At 44.6% G+C, this 27415-nt stretch overlaps 1 protein-coding gene across 1 annotated transcript in view; it reads right to left on the minus strand.

The window, feature by feature from the left end:
* PTGIS (prostaglandin I2 synthase) overlaps window positions 1-27172 on the minus strand; it is a 52116-nt gene extending 24944 nt beyond the window's left edge. The window contains exons 1-3 of the mRNA XM_077253304.1: window positions 27106-27172; window positions 22334-22441; window positions 2099-2222 (exon numbers count right to left, since the gene is read on the minus strand). Of these exons, the coding sequence (XP_077109419.1) occupies window positions 2099-2222; window positions 22334-22404 (195 nt within the window). The 5' untranslated portion in view covers window positions 22405-22441; window positions 27106-27172. The remainder of the gene's footprint in view (window positions 1-2098; window positions 2223-22333; window positions 22442-27105) is intronic.
* Window positions 27173-27415: the final 243 nt, after the last annotated feature.

Below are 27415 nucleotides of genomic sequence, written 5' to 3' on the forward strand. Positions count from 1 at the left end.
GAGATTTCTAGATACTCTGGTGGCTCTCGTAATCTGGTTTTCAATTGTTCTTGGATGGTAGCCTTGGTTCAAAAAGGTCTTTCCGAGGCTTCCAAGAAAGCAACCAGGTGCTTCTAGTAGTCACCTACAATCCTAATCTGGAGGTGATAAGGTGGAGCAGCATGGAAATTACCACCTTTACTACATAAAGATGCCGGACTACAATCCATATTTCCAGACTTCCCTACTTCCGTGTTTTTGGCAGCCCCCAAATCTAAGAAGCATCATTGTCAGAAGCTCCCTGTCCTCTCCAACAGCTACAGGAACCTTTCTCTGCAACCAGAAAAAATGCCAAACTTGTCCATTTATAATGACCACGGACAAGGTAAAGATCCTCAACTCACATCAGGACTACAAGATCCCAGGTACTTTCAGCTGCGACACTTCTTATGTGGTGTACTTAATTATATGTAATAAATGTCCAGCTGGGGGTCTCTATGTAGGGGAGATATGGCAATAACTTAGAACAAGGATGAATTCTCATCGCCACACAATAAAAGAAAAAAGAATAGATCTTCCTGTGGCCAAACATTTCTGTATCCCTGATCACAGCATCATGGACATGAAATTACTAGTATTAAAAGTGCAAATTGCCTCTTCAGAGAGAAAGAGGACTTGAACTCTATAGTGCCACCTGTTAGACGTAGCGATCCTTCAAGTCATAATCAACCCTTTAACGAGTCTTGCAATATGATTTAGGATAAAAGCCAAATCAGAATCTCAATTTGCAGACACGGTGTTTCAGGCTATTGGCCCTCGTCAGTGCAAAGTATCAGAACTAACACTGACTTGGCTAGGTGGTGCTATAGAGTTCAAGTCCTCTTTCCCATTGTGAGTGGCACGATGAAGTGCGGAGACTTCAATTAGATCAAGCACCATGAGAATTTTGTCACTAATAATAGATGGAAGAAGAGGTCATGGCGGTCTGGGCCAAATGGGAAACAAAAGGGAAAATGAATGACGACAATCAGCGAAAATATCACTAGTGAGAACCTGTACAGTACACACATATACAGTCTGCAGAGCACTGGTGCAGGACAGATATAACCATTATATGGTGACTGTATTGTGGTGATATCAGTCCTAGTAGTGATTTTGAGGAAAGATTCCCCAGGCTTGAAGTTAAAGTCTGCAGTCAGCATATGTGCAGTATTATTATTCAATCTTATATAGCAATATTATTGGTAGTATTAGAAATATTAGTCTTGTAGTAAATCTTGTAGTACCAGTGCTAGCGGTGATCTCAATTTCTACTTTTGCATTGATGACCTATCCTCAGGATAGGTCTTCAATATCTGATTGGCCGGGGTTCGGCACCCCTGGCGATCAGCTGTTATTGGTGCTGAGGCCGGCTGGAAGTGTTCACCAAGCTGCTCCATTTTCTGGTAGTTCCGTACTTTACATCCGCCTCCTATTCAAATCAATAGAAGGCAGATGTGCAGTACCCTACGGCAGCCAGTACAAGTAGACAGATCAGCCATGCAAGTGAGTACTTCCGAACGGCTGCAGCCAATACCAGTAACTGATCGGCGGAGGTGCTGGACGCAAGGATAGGTCATCAGTGTAAAAGTAGTGGACAACCTCTTTAAGTATTGCAGGAGAGCCAGGTAGGCTAGGGTTAAATCCTATCACTACCGGTCCTGATTAGGTGCACCTGGATAGCTAGGACTATAACCAATACATATGTTCACTAGTCAGTCAGCTGGGAGAAGCTGAGCAGAGTGGGTTGTGTTGGAGCTGGAAAAGCCAGAATCTGAGAAGAGACAGCACAGGCTATGTGCACCAAACTTCAAGTATCACTGTTTGCTATTGATGGTTGCTGTTCTGTGTGACCAAACTGAGACTAGCTCAGCCACGTCTGAGTAGCCAGGTTCTGTATTGTTAGTTAGGACCTGGACAAGACTATGGATTTTGTGTTTATGATTTTGTTTTTGGTACTGTACAACCAGCGAAATTAAACATTATTCTGTTTATGATATAAAAACCATGTGGTTTCGTGTTCCAAGTGGACAGATTGAACCATAAGCATACATTATTGATATTGGTGATGGCTACTCACTGTGAATATGTCTCCATGTTTTGCCTTCATACGTGTTAAGAACATGGCTGCATCACTTCCAAATTCCAGTGCATGTCCTAGCCATGGAATGAGTCCACAGTCCAGGGGTGGCTCGTCATTCCGTCTAGAAACAGAAATAGTAATTCTGTGTCACTGAACTACTGACTCCATCATCGTCATCATCAAGTAGCATCAACATTACAGGCTTACACGCTCTTAAGCAGGTGCTGGATTTAGTTAAAGTGGGGCCTCACATATTGCACCATCACACAGAAACATTTCTGTTGTATTTATATGTGCTGAGTTCAGGGAGTCAAACAAGCGTGATCGACAATATTGAAATCATTCAACGCTTGTTTCCCAGACTCTTTACTCCAGCTGAGGAAGAATGATGGGTACAAATAGTCCTCGATACAGTATAATCCAGGTCCCATATAGTACATATAGTATAATTCACTGACCATGGTCCTAGATAGAGTATAATGCAGCCTCCTCAGAGTACAATGCAGGCCCCTTCAGAGTATACTGCAGCCCCCTCAGAGTATACTGCAGTCCCATACACAGTATAATGTAGACTCCTGAGAGTACAATGTAGTCCCCTCAGAGTACAATGCAGCCCCCTCAGAATATAATGCAGTCCCCTCAGAGTATACTGTAGCCACACACAGTATAATGTAGCCCCCTCAGAGTATAATTTTGGCCACACACACAGTATAATGTATCCCTCTCAGAGTATAATGCAGCCTCCCACAGAGTATAACGCAGCCCCTCTCAAAGTATAATGCAGCCCCCTCAGAGTATAATGTATTATCCTCATAAAGCATAATGCAGCCCCCTCAGAGAGTATAATACAGCCCCCTCAGTATAATACAGCCCCCTCAGAGTATAATGCAGCCCCCCTCAGAGTATAATGCAGCCCCCTCAGAGTATAATGCAGCCCCCTTATAGAGTATAATGTAATCCCCTCAGAGTATAATGTAGTCCCCTCATAAAGCATTACGTAGCCCACTAAGAGTATACTGCAGCCCCCTCAGAGTATACTGCAGCCCCCCTCAGAGTATACTTCAGCCTCCCTCATAGAGTATAATGTAGTCCCCTCAGAGTATAATGTAGTCCCCTCATAAAGCATAATGTAGCCCCATCAGAGTATACTGCAGACCCCCTCAGAGTATACTGCAGACCCCCTCATAGAGTATAATACTGCCCCAAACACACAGTATAATGTAGCCCCCTAATAGAGTATAATGTAGCTTCCTCAGAGCATAATGCAGCCCCCCACACAGAGTATTTTGCAACCCCCACCACACACTGTATAACAAAGCCCCTCACTCAGTGTAATGCAGCCCCCACAAACACAGTATAGTACAGCCCCCACACACAGTATAGTGCAGTCCCCACACAGAGTATAGTGCAGCCCCCCCACACACACAGTATAGTGCAGCCCCCCACAACGTATAATGCAGCCCCTCACCACACAGTATAATGCAGCCCCCACCACACAGTATAATGCAGCCTCCACACACAGAGTATATTGCAGCCCCCACACATACAGTATAGTGCAGTCCCCCCACACAGTATAATGCAGCCCCCCACACACAGTATAATGCAGCACCCCCCACAAAAACATGCTCAGTTTAATGCAGCCCCCCACATACACAGTATAATGCTGTAAGAAGAAGGTAGGAACCTCTCTCTCCCACGTGTCGACCTTGTGCATTTTGTTGAGTTAACTGTACTGTGCTGTATATTGCTGTCATATATGTTAATATGTGTCTGCTGTTGTATTTACTTTATGCAATGTAATGCAAGTGCTATGTTTGCAATGTTGTATCATGTAGAGTTCCCCTTTAATTGTCTTGTAATGTATGTGCTGTGATGTCTCTTGTGTTTGCACTGTTATGAACCTGTATTGTGTAAAGTTCGGTTAAGGACAGTAAAGGGTTAGTTTTGTGGGCTGGACTAGCAGCCCAAGGAACAGGAAGCTGCTGCTTCCAGTTCAGTTGCCCAGGCATGTTGGTCCTGGGCATATGCATGGGAACAGCCGGGGCATTGCCAGATCCCAGGAGGAAACCAAATCTGCTGCCCCGGACTAAAGACTGAAGTACCCCAACATGGCCCTAGGAATTCAGAAGGGCCCCTGCTGAAGTGACTAAAGCATCCAGATCCCAGCGAGTGGACTGCTGCTCAATTTCGGCTACCGTGGCTGTAGTGGGTGCAGCCGTGGAAAATGTCAGGGAAAGAACAGGAAGCCAGTATTGTATCCCTTGGACTTTAATACCCTGGACTGCCGCGGCTGGGGAAAAGCAAAGGTAAATATTGTGCGAGCTACATCCGTCCGTTTTTTCTTTTATGTACAAGGGGGTTGGGGTGCTCGCTGACCATTGGCTCAGTGGACTCTTTGTGGACTGTGACTTTAAGTGACCCTGCCAGGACTACCACCCCGGTTCTCCCTTGCAGGGCTGGCGTTAGGGGCAGGCAGACCAGGCAGCTGCCTGGGGCCCCCGCTCCTCCAGGGGCAGTGCTGTATACTACTGTGTGGGCTGTGCTGCATACTACTGTGTGGGCTGTGCTGTATACTACTGTGTGGGCAGTGCTGTATACTTATGTGTGGGCAGTGCTGTATACTTATGTGTGGGCAGTGCTGTATACTTATGTGTGGGCAGTGCTGTATACTACTGTGTGGGCAGTGCTGTATACTACTGTGTGGGCAGTGCTGTATACTACTGTGTGGGCAGTGCTGTATACTACTGTGTGGGCAGTGCTGTATACTACTGTGTGGGCTGTGCTGTATACTACTGTGTGGGCTGTGCTGTATACTACTGTGTGGGCTGTGCTGTATACTACTGTGTGGGCAGTGCTGTATACTACTGTGTGGGCAGTGCTGTATACTACTGTGTGGGCTGTGCTGTATACTACTGTGTGGGCTGTGCGGTATACTACTGTGTGGGCAGTGCTGTATACTACTGTGTGGGCAGTGCTGTATACTACTGTGTGGGCTGTGCTGTATACTACTGTGTGGGCTGTGCTGTATTCTACTGTGTGGGCAGTGCTGTAAACTACTGTGTGGACTGTGCTGTATACTATGTGGCTGTGTTATATATTTGGGGGGTACATTATACATTATATTCTATGGAGGAGGCAGTGTTATATACTGTGGGGAGCTGCATTATATTCTGTGGGGGGCTTTATAAGATTTTATGAGGGATGATTGCATCATACTCTTTGATGGGGCTACATTATATTCTATGGGGAGGTGGGCTGTATTATGTCCTGATCGGGGCTACATTATATTCTATGGGGGGCTGTATTATATTTATATTCTATGAGGGGTGATTGCATCATACTCTATGAGGGGGCTGCATTATATTCTATGGGGAGGTTACATTATACTCTGTGGGGTGTCTGTATTATACTCTGTGGGGTGGTGGCTGCATTATACTATATGTGGGCTGAATAATACTGAATCGAGAACTATGGGGAATACATTATACTATATGAGGAACTATGGGGTGCATTATACTATGGGAAGTGAATTGTACTACATGGATGACTGGCGGTGCATTATACTATATGGAGCACTGTGAGGAGTGTATTATGCTATATGGAGGACTGAGGAGTATATTTTAATATATGGAGGTCTATGAGGAGTGTATTATACTATATGGAGGACTATGGGAAGTGTATAATACTATATGGAAGACTATGAGGAGTGCATTTTACAATATGGAGGACTGTGGTGCACATTATAATATATGGAGGAGTATGGGGTGTTTTATACTAAACAAGCAAAATGCTGCATATTCATTAGCGAGACCGCTAAGTCATCTGGGTAATTTCGCAATGAATCTCTGGGAATGGAAGCTGGCGGCAGCCACGCGCGCATCGACACAGCTTCGCTGGACAACGGAGGGTGAGTATATAACTATTTTTTATTTTAATAATTTTTTTTAACAGGAATATGGTGCCCACACTGCTATATACTACGTGGGCTGTGTTATATACTACGTGGCCTGTGTTATATACTGCGTGGCCTGTGTTATATACTGCGTGGCCTGTGTTATATACTGCGTGGGCTGTGTTATATACTGCGTGGGCTGTGTTATATACTGCGTGGGTTGTGCTATATATTACGTGGGCAGTGTTATATACTGCGTGGCCTGTGTTATATACTGCGTGGCCCGTGTTATATACTGTGTGGGCTGTGCTATATATTACGTGGGCAGTGTTATATACTGCGTGGCCTGTGTTATATACTGCGTGGGCTGTGCTATATACTGTGTGGGCTGTGCTATATACTGTGTGGGCTGTGCTATATACTACGTGGCTGCTATATACTATGTGGGCAGTGTTATATACTACGTGGGCAATGTTATATACTGCGTGGGCTGTGTTATATACTGTTTGGTACGTGGCCTGTGCTATATACTATGTGGCTGTTATATACATACATATTCTAGAATACCCGATGCGTTAGAATCGGGCCACCATCTAGTATATAAATAACAGGCACCCCAAGCAAAAGTCAGACATTGAAAGGCAAACCTCCCAACTTTCTAAAGAAGCCCTCCTCCTCCTCCCATCAAAATTTGTATCCTCTTAATATATTACAGTCATCATATTATATGACACTGTGCACTTACAATTCCTAATTTTGCCTTTCTACCCAGGTAATTCTTCTGTTTTCCATTATCTCTATGACATCACGTGAATAAAAACTGACTAGCGGAATCCTTCTAAGCTCTATGATGAAACAGGAGGTCAATTTTCCCTGTTAGGCCGGGGTCACACTTGCGAGTGTGATGCGAGAAACTCGCACGTGTCTCTCACATCAATACACGGCACAGCTGCCGGCACTTGGGACCGGAGCCTTCAGCTTCATGTATTTCTATGCCGCACACTCCAGTTCGAGTGCCGGTGGCAGTGCCAGGTATTGATGTGAGAGACTCGTGCGAGTTTCTCGCATCACACTCGCAAGTGTGACCCCGGCCTTATATCATAATTCACTGAAAAAGACCCTGGCAGAGAGAATAAGTAGCAGCTGGGTCAGGAGTTGAAGAGGGGAATAATAAATGCAGGGACAAGAGACTTCCTGTTTCTACACAGAGTAGAGAAATGAGAATTAGCTCGGTAAAAACTGAGCAATTGTAAGTACACAGTACCATATAATATAATTGCAATATATTAAGAGAATAAAAACTAAGAGTACATATCCCGACATGGTCGGGATATGTATTGCGGCACTTGCACAATTATTTTGCCCTTTTTGCCCCACACAGTATGATTTCCCCACAAGCCAAACACAGTAAGATGGTCAATACAGCCCATGGTATTCACCACAGTCCCCAATATAGAGCTTGTATTTATTTCTATGTAGCTACATAGTGGGCCCCAAGAATGATTTTCTCTGGTGGGCCCAAGGTGATCCAGTTCAATTCTGCTTGTACCCCTCCCCTGTCTCAAGTTATGACTATCGCAGCTGACATCTGGCACTATGTGCCAGGAGCGGTCACGGACCACCCCTGGCACATTAACCCCCGGCACACTGCGACCAAACATGATCGCAGCGTTCCGGGGGCATAGGGAAGCATCGCGCAGGGAGGGTGGGCATGAGCTCGGGGGGTTTGTGGCCCCACTGTGCTACAAACCAGACTACCCTGGAAGGGGCGTGACTATGACAGCTGCCTGGGTTTTCACTGGAGCCTCTGATGGTGAGGTCAGGCTTGTGCAGCAGGCAGCTGCCAGGTGCTACTCCAGCGTGGTGTCTGGCTGTGGCTGCTGATCCCACTTGGGAGACAGGAACACCAGGATTGGTGCGGGCATCAGGCAGGACTGGCAGAAGAGCACGGCTGAAACTCAGACGAGTAGGCTGGCACGGCTGAGACACAGGGCTGGCAGAGACACGGCAGAGAACACAGGGCTTGCAGAGACATGGCAGAGAACACAGGGCTGGCAGAGACACAGGACTGGCAGGGACGGCAGGAACACAGGACTGGAAGGCACGGCAGGACTGGCAGGAACACTGGATTGGAAGGCACGGCAGAGAACACAGGACTGGTTGATGTGGTTTATGAAGGAACAGGTAGGGACCTGTTCACACTGGAGGTGCAGGTATGGATACGTAGTGTGGAGGAACAAGTAGGGACCTGTTCACACAGGAGGTGCAAGAACGGATATGAAATATGAAGGAACAGGTAGGGACCTGTTCACACAGGAGATGCAGGAAAGGAAATAAGCAGAAAGGAATGAGGTATGAAGGAACAGGTAGGGACCTGTTCACACAGGAGATGTAGGTACAGAAACAAGCCAGAAGGAAAGGAGAATGAAGGAACAGGTTGGGACCTGTTCACACAGGAAGAGAACCGCAAGGCTGCGAATAGGAATGGTAGAGCAGCAAGAGATAGTGTAGCAACAAAAGCTAAGCAGAGCAGAACCGCAAGGAATACGGAGAGTAGCTGCAGCGAGAGGTTTCTGCAGCAAAGCAGAGCGGAGCCACAAGGAATGTGGAGAGGAGCTGCAGCAAGGGATAACTGCAGCAGAAGATAAGCAGAGTAGAAAGGAGCAGAACCGCAGGAGTGCGGAGCAGAGGTAAAGCCACAAAGGTAAAGAGCAGGCAGAGCCGCAAGAGTGCCGAGTGTAAGCAGACTGAGAACACGAGGAAAGACACAGCAGGGAAGGAAGCCAAAGACAAAGACACAGGGACCAGGATATTCTGCCTCCTGGAGGGCGGACAACAAGATCAAGGCAATAAGACAGAGAAAAGCCTCCAGAGAGGGAGTAACTCAGAGCAAGGCCTGGCAAACTCAGAAGCTAAACACAAACTGAGCTAACACATTGCACAGGCCCAGAGCTGCATTATATACTGGAGGCCTCTTGGTAATTGGTCAGTAACAGATTAGGCAGATGCACCTGATTCCTATAAGAACCAGAGAGTTCAGGCGCTGCCCCCCTATACACACAGTCATGAAGCATGCAGACAGCAGAGACACAGAACATGGAGCTGGCATGAAACAGAAACCACATCATGGCCTGGAGCAGTGGGTAAAATAGTGTGAGAGATGAGAGGCCATGCCGTGATGCCAGCAGAGTTGTTACAGGGGCTCCCTGCGTGCTTCCCTGAGACCCTCGGTACAAGGCGATGTGCTCACCTTGTACCGAGTGTCTCCTCCCTGCAGGCCCCAGATCCAAAATGGCCACGGGGCTGCATCCGGATCCTGCAGGGAGGTGGCTTACCAAGCGCCTGCTCAGAGCAGGCGCTGGTAATCCAGGAGCAGTGCACGTCAGATCGCTGATCTGACATAGTGCATTGCAAAGTGTCAGATCAGCGATCTGACCTTATAACATGATGCTCCCCCCTGGGACAATGTTATAAAGTAAAAAAATAAATATTTAGATGTGTAAAAAAAAATAAATTCCTAAATAAAGAAAAAAAAATATATTGTTCCCATAAGTACATATCTAAATAAAAAAAAACAAAACAAACAACGCTTTATTATCATACCGCCGAACAAAAAGTGGAATAGCACGCGATCAAAAAGACAGATATAAATAACCATGGTACCACTGAAAACGTCATCTCGTCCCGCAAAAAACGAGCCGCCATACAGCATCATCAGCAAAAAATAAAAAAGTTATAGTCCTCAGAATAAAGCGATGCAAAAATAATTATTTTATCTATAAAATAGTTTTTATCGTATAAAACATAAAAAATTATATAAATGAGGTATCGCTGTAATCGTACTGACCTAAAGAATAGAACGGCTTTATCCATTTTATCAAATGCGGAACGGTATAAACGCCCCCCCCCCCCCCCCCCGGTCCCCAAAAAAAAGAAATTCATGAATAGCTGTTTTTGGGTCATACTGCCTCACAAAAATCGGAATAAAAAGCGATAAAAAAAGTCACGTGCCCAAAAATGTTACCAATAAAAACGTCAACTCGTCCTGCAAAAAACAAGACTTCACATGACTCTGTGGACCAAAATATGGAAAAATTATAGCTCTCAAAATGTGGTAACGTAAAAAATATTTTTTGCAATAAAAAGCGTCTAATAGTGTGCCAATCATATAAATCCGCTAAAAAACCCGCTATAAAAGTAAATCAAACCCCACTTCATCACCCCCTTAGTTAGGGAAAAATAACAAAAATAAAAAAAAGTATTTATTTCCATTTTCCCATTAGTGTTGGGGCTAGGGTTGGGGCTAGGGTTGGGGCTAGGGTTAGGGCTAGGGTTAGGGTTAGGGCTAGGGTTAGGGTTAGGGTTGGGGCTAGGGTTAGGGTTTGGATTACATTTACGGTTGGGATTAGGGTTAGGGGTGTGTCAGGGTTAGGGGTGTGGTTAGGGTTATGGTTGGGATTAGGGTTAGGGGTGTGTTGGAGTTAGGGGAGTGGTTGGGGTTGGGGTTAGGGGTGTGGTTGGGATAAGGGGTGTGTTTGGGTAAGGGTTTCAGTTAGAATTGGGGGTTTCCACTGTTTAGCCACATCAGGGCTCTCCAAACGCGACATGACGTCCCGTCTCAATTCCAGCCAATTTTGCATTGAAAAGTCAAATGGCGCTCCTTCCCTTCTGAGCTCTGCCATGCGCCCAATCAGTGGTTCCCCCCACATATGGGGTATCAGCGTACTCAGGACAAATTGGCAACAACTTTTGGGGACCAATTTCTTCTGTTACCCTTGGGAAAATGCAAAACTGGGTGTTACAGATAATTTTTGTGGAAAAAAATGATTTTATATTTTCACGGCTCTGCGTTATTAACTGTAGTGAATCACTTGGGGGTTCAAAGTTCTCACAACACATCTAGATAAGTTCCTTGGGGGGGTCTAGTTTCCAATATGGGGTCCTGTTATGATCCTTAGTGGTTGAGGATCACAAAATACTCCAGCTAAGTAACAAAACATAGGACAAGCTCTAGAGAGGTGGCAAACTGGACTGACTGCAAATCTGAACCTATCCAACACACTAAAGGTAGCCGGTGAACGTGTCTAAAATCCTAGACGTCTCGAGCCAGCCTGAGGAACTAACTACCCCTAGAGAGAAAGAAAGACCTCACTTCCCTTCAGAGAAATAATCCCCAAAGATATAGAAGCCCCCAACAAATAATAACGGTGAGGTAAGAGGAAGGCACATACACAGGGGTGAAAGCAGATTCAGCAAATGAGGCCCACTAATACTAGATAGCAGAAAATAGAAAAGGGGTCTGTGCGGTCAGTAAAAAACCCTTACAAAATATCCACACTGAGATTTCAAGAACCCCCGCACCAACTAACGGTGTGGGGGGAGAAACTCAGTCCCCTAGAGCAACCAGCAAGCGAGGAAATCACATTTTAGCAAGCTGGACAAGAAACATGATGAATGCTGATAATCAAAAAATAAACAAACAAAAACTTAGCTTGTCTTGGAGAGACTGGGAGCAAGGTAGTCACAAGGAATCTGAAGAGCACTGAATACATTGAGAGCAGGCAAGGAACTGAGTATCCAGGTGAGCTAAATAGGAAACCAACCAAGGATAACGAACCAGCTGATGCTGCCAACCTGCAGAAAGACAACACTGCACAGTACCGCTTGTGACCACTAGAGGGAGCCCAAAAATAGAGTTCACAACAGTACCCCCCCTTGAGGAGGGGTCACCGAACCCTCACCAAGACCCCCAGGGCGATCAGGATGAGCCGCGTGGAAGGCATGAACCAAATCGGCCGCATGAACATCAGAGGCGACAACCCAGGAATTATCCTCCTGACCATAGCCCTTCCACTTAACCAAATACTGGAGCCTCCGTCTAGAGATACGAGAATCCAAAATCTTCTCCACCACGTACTCCAATTCGCCCTCGACCAGCACTGTTATGATCCCAATGGCAAGGATCTCAGAGATTACAGCAAAAGTCTGCAAACATAAATACCAGCTCATAGGGACGTGGTAACTAGGCTGACCATATACCTGATCCTAGCATAAACACTAACAGTAGCCGGGGAACGTGCCTACGTTGATCCTAGACGTCTCGCGCCAGCTGGATAACTAACTAACCCTATCAGGGAAAATAAGACCTCTCTTGCCTCCAGAGAAAAGACCCCAAAGTAATACAAGCCCCCAACAAATAATAACGGTGAGGTAAGAAGAAAAGACAAACGTAAGAATGAACTAGATTTTAGCAAAGAGAGGCCCACTGACTAATAGCAGAAAATAGTAAGATGACTTATATGGTCAGCAAAAAACCCTGCAAAATATCCACGCTGAATATCCAAGAACCCCCAAACCGACTAACGGTGAGGGGGAAGAATATCAGCCCCCTAGAGCTTCCAGCAATATCAGGAATCACATTTTGTACAAGCTGGACAAAAATATGAACAAAGCAAAATAACAAAAAATAAGGAAGCAGGACTTAGCTTATCTTGCAAAGAACCAGGACCTGAAGACAGGAGCAAACAGAAATGAACTGATTACAACGATGCCAGGCACTGGACTGAGAATCCAGGAAGTTTAAATAGCAACACCCCAGGCCTAACGAAGCAGGTGAGTACCAACCTGGTAAAAGACAATCCAAGTGCCAAAACACTAGTGACCACAAGAGGGAGCCAAGAAGTATAGTTCACAACACAGCACCGGAGCAGGAGGCTCAACAGAAGGAACCACAGGTACCACATACCTCCGCAACAAAGACCTATGGAACACATTATGAATGGCAAACGATGCTGGGAGATCCAAACGAAAAGACACCGGGTTAAGGATTTCCAAGATCTTATAAGGACCGATGAAGCGAGGCTTGAATTTAGGAGAGGAGACCTTCATAGGAACATACCGAGAAGACAGCCACACCAAATCCCCAACACGAAGTCGGGGACCCACACCGCGGTGGCGGTTGGCAAAGCGCTGAGCCTTCTCCTGTGACAACCTCAAATTGTCCACCACATGGTTCCAAATCTGCTGCAACCTATCCACCACAGAATCCACCCCAGGACAGTCAGAAGGCTCAACCTGACCCGAGGAAAAACGAGGATGGAAACCAGAATTGCAGAAAAAAGGCGAAACCAAAGTAGCAGAACTAGCCCGATTATTAAGGGCAAACTCGGCCAATGGCAAAAAAGTCACCCAATCATCCTGATCAGCAGAAACAAAACATCTCAAATAAGTTTCCAACGTCTGATTAGTTCGCTCGGTTTGGCCATTAGTCTAAGGATGGAAGGCCGACGACAAAGACAAATCAATGCCCATCTTAGCACAAAAAGTCCGCCAAAACCTGGACACAAACTGGGATCCTCTATCAGACACAATATTTTCAGGAATGCCGTGCAAGCGAACCACATTCTGAAAAAATAGAGGAACCAAATCGGAGGAAGAAGGCAACTTAGGCAAGGGCACCAAATGGACCATCTTGGAAAAACGATCACACACCACCCAGATGACAGACATTTTCTGAGATACTGGAAGATCCGAAATAAAATCCATGGAAATGTGCGTCCAAGGCCTTTTCGGAATAGGCAAAGGCAAAAGCAAACCGCTGGCACGAGAATAGCAAGGCTTAGCCCGAGCACAAATCCCACAAGACTGCACAAAGGAACGCACATCCCGCGACAAGGAAGGCCACCAGAAGGACCTAGCCACCAAATCTCTGGTACCAAAAATCCCAGGATGACCCGCCAACACCGAAGAATGAACCTCGGAAATAACTCTGCTGGTCCATCTCTCCGGGACAAACAGTCTCTCTGGTGGACAACGGTCAGGTCTATCCGCCTGAAATTTCTGCAGCACTCGTCGCAAATCTGGGGAAATAGCAGACAAAATCACTCCCTCTCTGAGAATACCAGCCGGCTCAGAAACTCCCGGAGAGTCAGGCACAAAACTCCTAGAAAGTGCATCAGCTTTCACGTTCTTCGAACCAGGCAGGTATGAGACCACGAAGTTGAAACGGGAGAAAAACAACAACCAACGAGCCTGTCTAGGATTCAGGCGCTTGGCAGATTCAAGGTAAATCAGATTTTTGTGATCAGTCAAGACCACCACGCGATGTTTAGCTCCTTCGAGCCAATGTCGCCACTCCTCAAATGCCCACTTCATAGCCAACAACTCCCGATTACCAACATCATAATTCCGCTCGGCAGGCGAAAACTTTCTTGAAAAGAAAGCACATGGCTTCATCACAGAGCCATCAGAGCTTCTCTGCGACAAAACAGCCCCTGTCATGATTCCCCAATGGCATGGGAACATCAGAAACACAAAAATAACAGACTAGCTCTCGGGTGATGGAAACTCAAGCTGACCGTGACCTAAATCTACCACACAACTAACAGTAGCCTGGAAGCATTCCTACGGCTGCCTAGATGCCATGCGCCAGCCGGAGAACTAACTACGCCTGGAAGAGGAAGGAACAGACCTGGCTTACCTCTAGAGAAATTCCCCAAAGATGATAGTAGCCCCCACGTATATTAACGGTGAGTTCAGAGGAAAAGACATACACAGTATGAAGGTAGATTTAGCAAAGCGAGGTCCACTTACTAGATAGAGGAAGGATACAAAAGAGGACTTCACGGTCAGCTGAAAAACCCTTTCAAAAAACCCATCCTGAAATTACTTTAAGACTCCTGTGTCAACTCATGACACAGGAGTGGCAATTTCAGTCCACAAGAGCTTCCAGAAACAGGAAATGACAAAACTGTAAACTGGACAAGAAAAACAAAACAATAAGGACAAGAGTCCACTTAGCTGATCAGCAGACTAGTAGCAGGAACATGCAACTGAATGACTCAGGTTACAATGATGACCGGCAAGGAAGTGACTGGAGAGCAAGGCTAAATAGGGAACTCCCAAAACTGATGGAAGCAGGTGAGCTGAGGCAGAAAAGCACATACAAGTCTCCAGTACCACAAGCCACCACCAGGGGAGCCAAAAAGCGGATCACAACAGTACCCCCCCCTTAAGGAGGGGGCACCGAACCCTCACAAGAACCGCCAGGGCGACCTGGATGAGCCCTATGAAAGGCACAAACCAAATCCGAGGCATGAACATCAGAGGCAGTTACCCAAGAATTATCTTCCTGACCATAGCCCTTCCATTTAACCAGGTACTGGAGTCTCCGCCTGGAAATACGGGAGTCCAAGATCTTCTCTATAACGTACTCCAATTCACCCTCAACCAGCACAGGAGCAGGAGGCCCAGCAGAAGGAACCACCGGCACCTCGTATCTCCGCAACAACGACCGATGGAACACATTATGGATAGCGAAAGATGCCGGAAGGTCCAAACGAAAGGAAACAGGGTTAATAATCTCCAAAATCCTATAGGGACCGATGAACCGAGGCTTAAATTTAGGAGAAGAAACCCTCATTGGGACAAAACGGGAAGACAACCACACCAAGTCCCCAACACGAAGGCGAGGAACAACCCGACGCTGGCGGTTAGCAAACCGCTGAGTCCTCTCCTGGGACAAATTCAAATTGTCCACCACTTGTTCCCAAATCCGATACAACCGATCCACCACAGCATCTACTCCAGGACAATCCGAAGACTCCACCTGACCAGAAGAAAAACGGGGATGAAACCCCGAATTGCAAAAGAAAGGGGAAACCAAAGTGGCAGAACTGGCCCGATTATTAAGAGCAAACTCTGCCAACGGCAAAAAGGCAACCCAATCATCCTGATCCGCAGACACAAAACACCTCAAATACGTCTCCAAAGTTTGATTAGTTCGCTCCGTCTGGCCATTAGTCTGAGGATGGAAGGCAGACGAAAAAGACAAATCAATGCCCAACCTGGCACAGAATGCCCGCCAAAATCTAGAAACGAACTGGGTACCCCTATCAGAAACAATATTTTCAGGAATACCATGCAAGCGAACCACATTTTGAAAAAACAAAGGAACCAACTCAGATGAGGAAGGCAACTTCGGCAATGGCACCAAATGAACCATCTTAGAAAAACGGTCACACACCACCCAGATAACAGACATCCTCTGAGAGACAGGAAGATCAGAAATAAAGTCCATCGAGATGTGCGTCCAAGGCCTCTTCGGAATAGGCAAGGGCAACAACAACCCGCTAGCCCTAGAACAACAAGGCTTGGCCCGAGCACACACATCACAAGACTGCACAAAAACACGCACATCACGAGACAGAGATGGCCACCAGAAGGATCTAGCCACCAAATCCCTGGTACCAAAAATTCCAGGATGACCCGCCAGCGTAGAAGAATGAACCTCCGAGATGACTCTACTGGTCCAATCATCAGGAACAAACAGTCTACCAGGTGGACAGCGATCAGGTCTATCCGCCTGAAACTCTTGCAAAGCACGTCGCAGATCTGGGGAAATAGCGGATAATATCACCCCATCCTTAAGGATACCTGTAGGTTCCGAATCACCAGGGGAATCAGGCTCAAAACTCCTAGAAAGGGCATCCGCCTTCACATTCTTAGAACCTGGTAGATATGAGACCACAAAATTAAACCGAGAGAAAAACAACGACCAGCGCACCTGTCTAGGATTCAGGCGCCTGGCAGACTCAAGATAAATCAGATTCTTGTGATCAGTCAAAACCACCACCTGATGTCTAGCACCCTCAAGCCAATGACGCCACTCCTCAAATGCCCACTTCATGGCCAAAAGCTCCCGATTACCGACATCATAATTTCTTTCAGCGGCAGAAAATTTTTCGAGAAAAGAACGCACAAGGTCTCATCACTGAGCAATTGGAACTTTTCTGCGACAAAACCGCCCCCGCTCCGATCTCGGAAGCATCGACCTCAACCTGAAAGGGGAGAGAGACATCGGGCTGGCGCAACACAGGGGCAGACGAAAAGCGGCGCTTAAGTTCCCGAAAGGCCTCCACAGCGGCAGAGGACCAATTGGCAACATCAGCACCCTTCTTAGTCAAATCCGTAAGAGGCTTAGCAACACCAGAAAAACCAGTTATAAATCGAAGGTAAAAATTAGCAATGTAAATTATACAACACGAGGAAGCGAATCATCTCCTGATGGTCTGGAGTCATACGCATAGTCACTTGCGTCCAGAACTGTGGTCTATTACAAGCCAGAGGTGTAGAATCAATACCCTTCAGAGGTATAGGAACTTCCAGAGGCTCCAAATCAAACCCACAGCGCCTGGCGAAGGACCAATCCATGAGACTCAGAGCGGCGCCAGAGTCCACATAGGCATCCACGGTAATAACTGATAATGAACAAATCAGAGTTACAGACAGAAGAAATTTAGACTGTAAAGTGCCAATAGAAACAGACTTGTCAACCTTCCTAGTACGTTTAGAGCATGCTGATATAACATGCGCGGAATCACCACAGTAGAAGCACAAGCCATTTTTGCGCCTATAATTCTGCCGCTCGCTTCTTGACAGAATTCTGTCACATTGCATTTTCTCTGGCGTCCCTTCAGAAGATACCGCCAAATGGTGCACGGGTTTGCGCTCCCGCAAACGCCGATCAATCTGAATCGCCATTGTCATGGACTCATTCAGACCTGTGGGCGTAGGAAACCCCACCATGACATCCTTAACGGCATCAGAAAGGCCCTCTCTGAAATTTGCCGCTAGGGCACACTCATTCCACTGAGTAAGCACAGACCATTTACGAAATTTTTGGCAGTATATCTCAGCTTCATCTTGCCCTTGAGACAGGGCTATTACAGCTTTTTCAGCTTGAATCTCCAAATTAGGTTCCTCATACAGCAACCCTAAAGCCAGAAAAAACGCATCCACATTGAGCAACGCAGGATCCCCTGGTGTCAATGAAAATGCCCAATTTTGAGGGTCACCTCGCAGCAAAGAAATCACAATCTTAACCTGCTGAACAGGATCTCCAGAGGAGTGAGGTCTGAGAGAAAGGAATAATTTACAATTACATTTGAAATTCAGAAACCGAGATCTATCTCCGGAAAATACCTCTGGTGTAGGAATCTTAGGTTCAGAAATAGGAGTACGTATAACATAATCTTGTAAATTCTGAACCTTCGTAGCAAGATTATTTAAACCTGCAGCCAAACTCTGAGGGTCCATCCTTAAACCGGAGAGATCAGAGCCATTCAAGGATTAGAAGGAGAGAAAGGCAAGGCTGTAAATAGAGCAAAAATACAACTGAGCCAACTAAGTAGCAAACATGAGAGGAAAAAAAAAAAAAATCTACAGACTTCTTTTACTCTCCTTTCTTCTGCCAATTACTTTAACAGCGGCCGGTCATACTGTCATGATTCCCCAATGGCATGGGAACATCAGAAACACAAAAATAACAGACTAGCTCTCGGGTGATGGAAACTCAAGCTGACCGTGACCTAAATCTACCACACAACTAACAGTAGCCAGGAAGCATTCCTACGGCTGCCTAGATGCCATGCGCCAGCCGGAGAACTAACTACGCCTGGAAGAGGAAGGAACAAACCTGGCTTACCTCTAGAGAAATTCCCCAAAGATGATAGTAGCCCCCACGTATATTAACGGTGAGTTCAGAGGAAAAGACATACACAGTATGAATGTAGATTTAGCAAAGCGAGGTCCACTTACTAGATAGAGGAAGGATACAAAAGAGGACTTCACGGTCAGCTGAAAAACCCTTTCAAAAAACCCATCCTGAAATTACTTTAAGACTCCTGTGTCAACTCATGACACAGGAGTGGCAATTTCAGTCCACAAGAGCTTCCAGAAACAGGAAATGACAAAACTGTAAACTGGACAAGAAAAACAAAACAATAAGGACAAGAGTCCACTTAGCTGATCAGCAGACTAGTAGCAGGAACATGCAACTGAATGACTCAGGTTACAATGATGACCGGCAAGGAAGTGACTGGAGAGCAAGGCTAAATAGGGAACTCCCAAAACTGATGGAAGCAGGTGAGCTGAGGCAGAAAAGCACATACAAGTCTCCAGTACCACCAGCCACCACCAGGGGAGCCAAAAAGCAGATCACAACAAGCCCCTACTCCAATCTCAGAAGCATCAACCTCGACCTGGAAGGGGAGAGAGACATCTGGCTGACATAAGACTGGAGCTGAAGAAAACCGGTGCTTCAGCTCCCGAAAGGCCTCCACGGCCGCAGGAGACCAATTAGTAACATCAGAACCCTTTTTGGTCAAATCCGTCAAAGGTTTAACCACGCTAGAAAAATTAGCGATGAAACGACGGTAAAAATTAGCAAAACCCAAGAACTTCTGAAGACTCTTAACAGACGTGGCCTGAGTCCAGTCATGAATAGCCTGGACCTTGACTGGGTCCATCTCCACAGTAGAAGGAGAAAACATAAAACCCAAAAAGGAGACCTTCTGTACTCCGAAGAGGCATTTTGAGCCCTTCACAAATAAAGCATTAGCACGCAGGACCTGAAACACCATCCTGACCTGCTTCACATGGGACTCCCAATCATCAGAAAAGACCAAAATGTCATCCAGATAAACAATCATAAATTTATCCAGATATTCTCGGAAGATGTCATGCATGAAGGACTGAAACACAGAAGGAGCATTAGAGAGTCCAAAAGGCATCACCAAGTACTCAAAATGGCCTTCGGGTGTATTAAATGCTGTTTTCCATTCATCTCCCTGCTTAATGCGCACAAGGTTATACGCACCACGGAGATCTATCTTGGTGAACCAACTGGCACCCTTAATCCGAGCAAACAAATCAGACAATAGTGGTAAAAGATACTGGAATTTGACTGTGATTTTATTCAGAAGACGATAATCTATACAAGGTCTCAAAGAACCGTCCTTCTTGGCCACAAAAAAAAATCCTGCACCAAGAGGGGAAGAGGATGGGCGAATATGTCCCTTCTCCAAAGACTCCTTTATATAACTCCGCATCGCGGCATGCTCTGGTATAGACAGATTAAAAAGTCGTCCCTTAGGGAATTTACTACCAGGAATTAAATTTATAGCACAGTCACAATCCCTATGAGGGGGCAGGGCACTGGACCTGGGCTCATCAAATACATCCTGGTAGTCAGACAAAAACTCAGGGACCTCAGAAGGAGTGGAAGAAGCAATAGACACCAACGGAGCATCGCCATGAATTCCCTGACAACCCCAACTTGACACAGACATAGCTTTCCAATCTAAAACTGGATTATGAGCCTGCAGCCATGGCAGACCCAAAACGACAACATCATGCAAATTATGCAGAACAAGAAAGCGAATCACCTCCTGATGTACGGGAGTCATGCACATGGTCATTTGCGTCCAATACTGAGGCTTATTCTCAGCCAATGGCGTAGCATCAATTCCCCTCAGAGGAATGGGAAATTCCAAAGGCTCCAGGACAAAACCACAGCGCCTGGCAAACGACAAATCCATCAGATTCAGGGCAGCACCTGAATCCACAAAAGCCATAACCGGGTAGGACGACAAAGAACAAATCAAAGTAACAGACAAAATAAATTTAGGCTGCATAGTACCAATGGTGACAGGTTTAGCGATTTTTTTTTAAGCGTTTAGAGCATGCTGAGATAACATGAGTAGAATCACCACAGTAAAAGCACAACCCATTCTGACGTCTATGACTTTGTCGCTCAATTCTGGTCAGAGTTCGGTCACATTGCATAGACCCAGGTCTCTGTTCAGAAAATACCGCCAAAGGATGAGCAGATTTGCGCTCCCGCAAACGCCGATCAACCTGAATGGCTAAAGCCATAGAATCACTCAGACTTGTAGGGGTGGGAATACCTTAGAAGACGTCCGCAGCTTCTGATTGGTCGCGTAGCGGTCGCGTGACCGCTACGTGACCAATCACAAAGCCGTGAAGTCTTCTAAGGTATTTCAAGCGCTTGAAAGACCTTAGGTGACGTCACGGCTTTGTGATTGGTCGCGTAGCGGTCACGCGACCGCTACGGACCAATCAGAGCGCAGTGACCCCATCTAAGGCCCTTCAAGCGCGCATTCTTAGGTACAACAGCTCCCGGTTACGGCGGTAAAGTCCAGGCTGCGCCGGAGAGGTGAGTATATCCCTATTTTTTATTTTAATTCTTTCTTTTACACATTGATATTAATCCCGATACCGATTCCCGATACAACAAAAGTATCGGATCTCGGTATCGGAATTCCGATACCGGCAAGTATCGGCCGATACCCGATACTTGCGGTATCGGAATGCTCAACACTACTCACCACACATCTAGATAAGTTCCTTAGGGGGTCTACTTTCCAAAATGGTGTCACTTGTGGGGGGTTTCAATGTTTAGGCACATTAGTGGCTCTCCAAACGCAACATGATGTCCTATCTCAATTCCAGTCAATTTTGCATTGAAAAGTCAAATGGCGCTCCTTCCCTTCCGAGCTCTGCCATGCGCCCAAACAGTGGTTTACCCCCACATATGGGGTATCGGAGTACTCAGGACAAATTGTACAACAACTTTTGGTGTCTATTTTCTGCTGTTACCTTTGGTAAAATAAAACAAATTGGAGCTGAAGTACATTTTTTGTGAAAAAAATTAAATGTTCATTTTTTTTTAAACATTCCAGAAATTCCTGTGAAGCACCAGAAGGGTTAATAAACTTCTTGAATGTGGTTTTGACACCTTGAGGAGTGCAGTTTTTAGAATGGTGTCACACTTGGTTATTTTGTATGATATAGACCCCTCAAAATGACTTCAAATGTGATGTGGTCCCTAAAAAAAAATGGTGTTGTAAAAATGAGAAATTGCTGGTCAACTTTTAACCCTTATAACTCCCTAACAAAAAATATTTTGGTTCCAAAATTGTTCTGATGTAAAGTAGACATGTGGGAAATGTTACTTATTAAGTATTTTGTGTGACGTATCTCTGTGATTTAAGTTAGAAAATTGCAAAATTTTCAAAATTTTCGCCAAATTTCCATTTTTTATCACAAATAAACGCAGGTAATATCAAAGAAATTTTATCACTATCATGAAGTACAATATGTCTTGAGAAAACAATGTCAGAATCACCGGGATCCATTGAAGCATTCCAGAGTTATAACCTCATAAAGGGACAGTGGTCAGAATTGTAAAAATTTGCCCGGTCATCAACGTGCAAACCACCCTCGGGGCTTAAGGGGTTAAAATATGTATATCTATATATTAGGAAACACATACGCATATTTATACACTCCTATACATTTATCAGCACCCACATATATAAATAATCTCACCCCCCCCCCCCCCCACACACACACACATATATATACACATCCATACACACATGCAAATATATGTTTATAATTAATCTGGTGATAATACAGACAGAGAGGATTTGACGTTGCGGAGCTTATCACCCTGGGGAAGAACTTTATGGACTCACCTGCGTCTCCTGAGCAAAGCTGCCCAGATGAGGGCTGTGAGGGAGATGGCGAGGAGCAGCGGAGTTATCATTGTGCTGGGATGATGAGGAGCAGCCAGGACTTATATCCTGCGTGGGGAGGGAGGATGTGATGAGCTGACATCATGGGCCACTCACACAGCAGCAGCAGTTGCAGCCTTTTTTAGTGTTCACCAACCCAAAACTATGCTGATTTTGTGTTTATCCACTTTCCCGCTAGATTTTATACACAGAAAATGTATTTTTTTTTTAGCTCAGTAGTTTGTTGCAGCCTCATAGGAAATGAATGGCGCGGTGGTCGAGCATGCGCACTGCCACATCATTTTCGTGTAATTGAAAATTCACAATTCTGCTGATCCGTACAGGTCCCAGCAGATAAGTGATGACTTTTTGTAACCGGACGACTCATTTAATGATGATATTTTTTATTGCAGCTATAATGGCATGAAATTGCAAAGATGACCACTTTCTAATTTGAATAAGTAACAGGTATTTTTCATAGACTAAATCAGTGTGGGCTACTGATTTACTGGGTACAAAGTCAAAACGTGAAATTGTAAGTATGATGACTGCAATATATTTAGAGAATAAAAACTTTGATGGGAGCGCTTTTTTAAGTTCCCACGATGACTTTTTGACTCTGCAGCTTTTAACAGTTCCAGCGAAGTGGATGGGATTTATAGAAATCTCCTGCCCTCTGTGCTTCTATTTTACGCAGGGTAAAGTCACGTATGGTGCGAGTCTCAAAAACGCAACATGTCAATTTCTCATGAGGGCATCATCAAAAAGTTAATTTATTTCAGTTCTTCAATACAAAAAGTGAAACTCATATATTATATAGAGTCATTACAAACAGAGTGATCTCTTTCAAGTGTTTATTTCTGTTAATGTTGATGATTATGGCTTACAGCCAATGAAAACCCAAAAGTCATTATCTCAGTAAATTAGAATAATTAACAAAAACACCTGCAAAGGCTTCCTAAGCATTTAAAAAGGTCCCTTAGTCTGTTTCAGTAGGCTCCACAATCATGGGGAAGAATGCTGACTTGACAGATGTCCAGAAGGCAGTCATGACACACTCCACAAGGAGGATAAGTCACAAAATGTCATTGCTAAAGAAGCTGGCTGTTCACAGAGTGCTGTATCCAAGCATATTAATGGAAAGTTGAGTGGAAGGAAAAAGTGTGGTAGAAAAAGGTGCACAAGCAACCGGGATAACCGCAGCCTTGAAAGGATTGTTATGAAAAGGCTATTAAAAAATTGGGGGGAGATTCACAAAGAGTGGACTGCTGTTGGAGTCATTGTTGCAAGAGCCACTACGCATAGACCAGATGTATCCAGGACATGGGCTACAAGTGTTGCATTCCTTGTGTCAAGCCACTCATGACCAATAGACAACGCCAGAAGCGTCTTACCTGGGCTAAGGAGAAAAAGAACTGGACTGTTGCTCAGTGGTCCAAGGTGTTGTTTTCAGATAAAAGTAAATTTTGCATTTCATTTGGAAATCAAGGTCCCAGAGTCTGGAGGATGAGTGGAGAGGCCACAATCCAAGCTGCTTGAGGTCTAGTGTGAAGTTTCTATCAGGAAATTTTAGAGCACTTCTTGCTTCCCTCTGCCATCAAGCTTTTTGGAGATGGAAATTTCATTCTCCAGCAGGACTTGACATCTGTCCACACTGCCAAAGGTACCAATACCTGGTTTAAAAAAACAGCAATATCCCTGTGCTTGATTGGCCAGCAAACTCGCCTGACCTTAACCCCATAGAGAATCTGTGGGGTATCATCAAGAGAAAGATGAGAGACACCAGACCCAACAATGCAGACAAACTGAAGGTTGCTATCAAAGCAACCTGGGCTTCCATAACACCTCAGCAGTGCCACAGGCTGATCGCCTCCATGCCACGCCACATTGATGCAGTAATTGATGCAAAAGGAGCTCCGACCAAGTATTGAGTGCATTTACTGAAAATACATTTTAGTAGGCCAACATTTTGGAATTTTGGATTTTAAAATCATTTTTCAAGCTGGTATTATAAAGTATTCTAATTTACTGAGATAATGACTTTTAGGTTTACATTGGCTGTAAGCCATAATCATCAACATTAACAGAAATAAACCCTTGAAATAGATCACTCTGTTTGTAATAACTCTATATAAGATATGAGTTTCACTTTTTGTATTGAAGAACTGAAATAAATTAACTTTTTGAGGATATTCTAATTTTGTGAGAAGTACTTGTATATGGACCTTGAAATACCACCCAACTGAACCAGGCCTTTTTGTTAAGATAAGTCCCAATATTGGACAAGGTAAAAAAAATGAAATTTTCTGTGAATTGTAAAATGCTGAATAAAAAAAACAACTTCAGGCCAGAATAAAAGACTGGACGAATTACATGAGTGATTTATTATGTAGAGGCACAGAGTATTTCAGATTTAGGGAGACAGTTTATGTAGAGAGCGGCAGAGCCCTGTACTCCCTTGCATTCCTTAAAGTACATGTTGCAAATGAATGACCACTATGTCTCAAGATGTGGAAATGAGGAGGGGCTGTAATCTCTAGTATAATACAGACATACTGTGTATATGGAAACACAGTATGGTTCCATATACACATGGAGATTCACTAGCGAACTCCGCATTACTGCTCTCCTTAAACAATCAGCCATGTATGGAATCTGACAAAACCCAAGATAAAAAGATAGTAAGCAAATACCCTGCAGTAAATAAATAAATAGCAATAGTGCATGAAAACAATATAGGGGGTTTAGTTAACCTAATTTTGATTTAAAAAAATGTAAAATCCATCACACCACGTCATGGTGACCTTATTTGGGACAGTCCTAACCTCTAGTATTAAAACCTTACCATTTGTCAAGTGACATACATGTGGATAAGGGCTGAGAAGGACTGAGGCCCGACTAATGGACACCCAGCCATGGGGAACAACATGATTGTAATGTCCTGCTCAAAGTAGAAGGATGTCACACCCTTATTTACACAGAGTGCAAAAAAACTGAAACAAGATGTATGGAGTATGAGCTTACACTTCAGATAAAGGGGCATCCAGGGGAATATGCTACAAGGTCACTAACAATATTAAAAAACATAGCAACTGAATCTCTAAAAACAAAAATGACAGCATAGGGGCCACAGAAATGGCAGTACGGGGCAACAGGCAGCACAGGGACCACAAAAATGGCAACACAGAAACCATAGAAAAGGCAACACAGGGACAGCAGAAAAGGCAACACAGGAGCCACAAAATCGCAGTACATGGAACACAAAAATTCACAGCACAGGGACCATAAAAATGGCAGCACAGGGACCACGTAAAAGGCAACGCAGGGAGCACAGAAGTAGCAACACGGAGACCACAAAAATGGCAGTCACTAATACCAGAAATGTGACATCATGGAAATGGCATCAAATTCACTACAGATATGGCTGCATGCTCAGTAATAGAAATGGCAGCATTGGAACAACAGAAACGGCAGCACCATCACTAATAACAAAAATGGCATTATATTTACCACAGAAATGGCAGAACCGTCACTAATAACAAAAATGACACTATAGTTATACAGAAATGGCAGAATCATCACTAATAACAGAAATGTCACTATAGTTACACAGAAATGGCATAACCGTCACTAATAACAGAGATGGCACTATAGTTACCACAGAAATAGCAGAACCGTCACTAATAACAGAAATGGCATTACAGTTACCACAGAAATGGCAGAACCGTCACTAATAACAGAGATGGCACTATAGTTACACAGAATTGGCAGCACCGTCATTAATAAAAGAGATGGCACTATAGTTTCCACAGTAATGGCAGAATTGTCACTAATAACAGAAATTACATTATAGTTACCACAGAAATGGCAGAACTGTCACTAATAACAGAATTAGCACTATAGTTACACAGAAATGGCAGAACTGTCACTAATAACAGAATTAGCACTATAGTTACACAGAAATGGCAGAACCGTCACTAATAACAGAATTAGCACTATAGTTACACAGAAATGGCAGCACCGTCACTAATAACAGAGATGGCACTATAGTTACCACAGAAATAGCAGAACCGTCACTAATAACAGAAATGGCATTATAGTTACCACAGAAATGGCAGAACCGTCACTAATAACAGAAATTACATTATAGTTACCACAGAAATGGCAGAACCGTCACTAATAACAGAATTAGCACTATAGTTACACAGAAATGGCAGCACCGTCACTAATAACAGAGATGGCACTATAGTTACCACAGAAATGGCAGCACCGTCACTAATAACAGAGATGGCACTATAGTTACCACAGAAATAGCAGCACCATCACTAATAACAGAAATGGCACTATAGTTACACATAAATGGCAGAACCGTCACTAATAACAGAATTGGCACTACAGTTACCACAGAAATGGCTGAACATCACTAAAAAATGAAAGCAAAGTCACTAATAACAGAAATGTTAGCACAGTAATCTAACCACCAAAATGGCAGCTGAAACTCTAACAACAGAAATGGCAGCATCGTCACCACAGAAATGGCAGCATCGTCACCACAGAAGGGCAGCATAGTCACTAATAACAGAATTGGCAGTGTAGTTACCACAGAAATGGAAGAACAGTCATTGATGAAAGAAATACCATATCACTAATAACAGAAATGATGGCACTGTTACCACAAAAATGGAAGAACAGTGGCTAGTAACAGAAATGGCATCCTATGTGCTACAGCATACCTCCCAACTTTTGAAGATGGGAAAGAGGGGCAAATTTTAGGCCACGCCTCTGACCACACCCATTCATAACTAGCCACACCCATATCCACGTCCCAACCACACCCATTTAGCACTGCTGATCACACTGTTTCATAAAGAATAATTATAAGCAAAAAAATATGGCCACACAGTGCTCCATACTGTATAATGGCCACACATGATGCTCCATACTGTATAATGGCCACACATGATTGTCCATACTGTATAATGGCCACACATGATGCTCCATACTGTATAATGGCCACACATGATGCTCCATACTATATAATGG

The sequence above is a fragment of the Ranitomeya variabilis genome, chromosome 4 (genome assembly GCF_051348905.1).
Source record: "Ranitomeya variabilis isolate aRanVar5 chromosome 4, aRanVar5.hap1, whole genome shotgun sequence".
Classification (NCBI taxonomy): Eukaryota; Metazoa; Chordata; class Amphibia; order Anura; family Dendrobatidae; genus Ranitomeya; species Ranitomeya variabilis.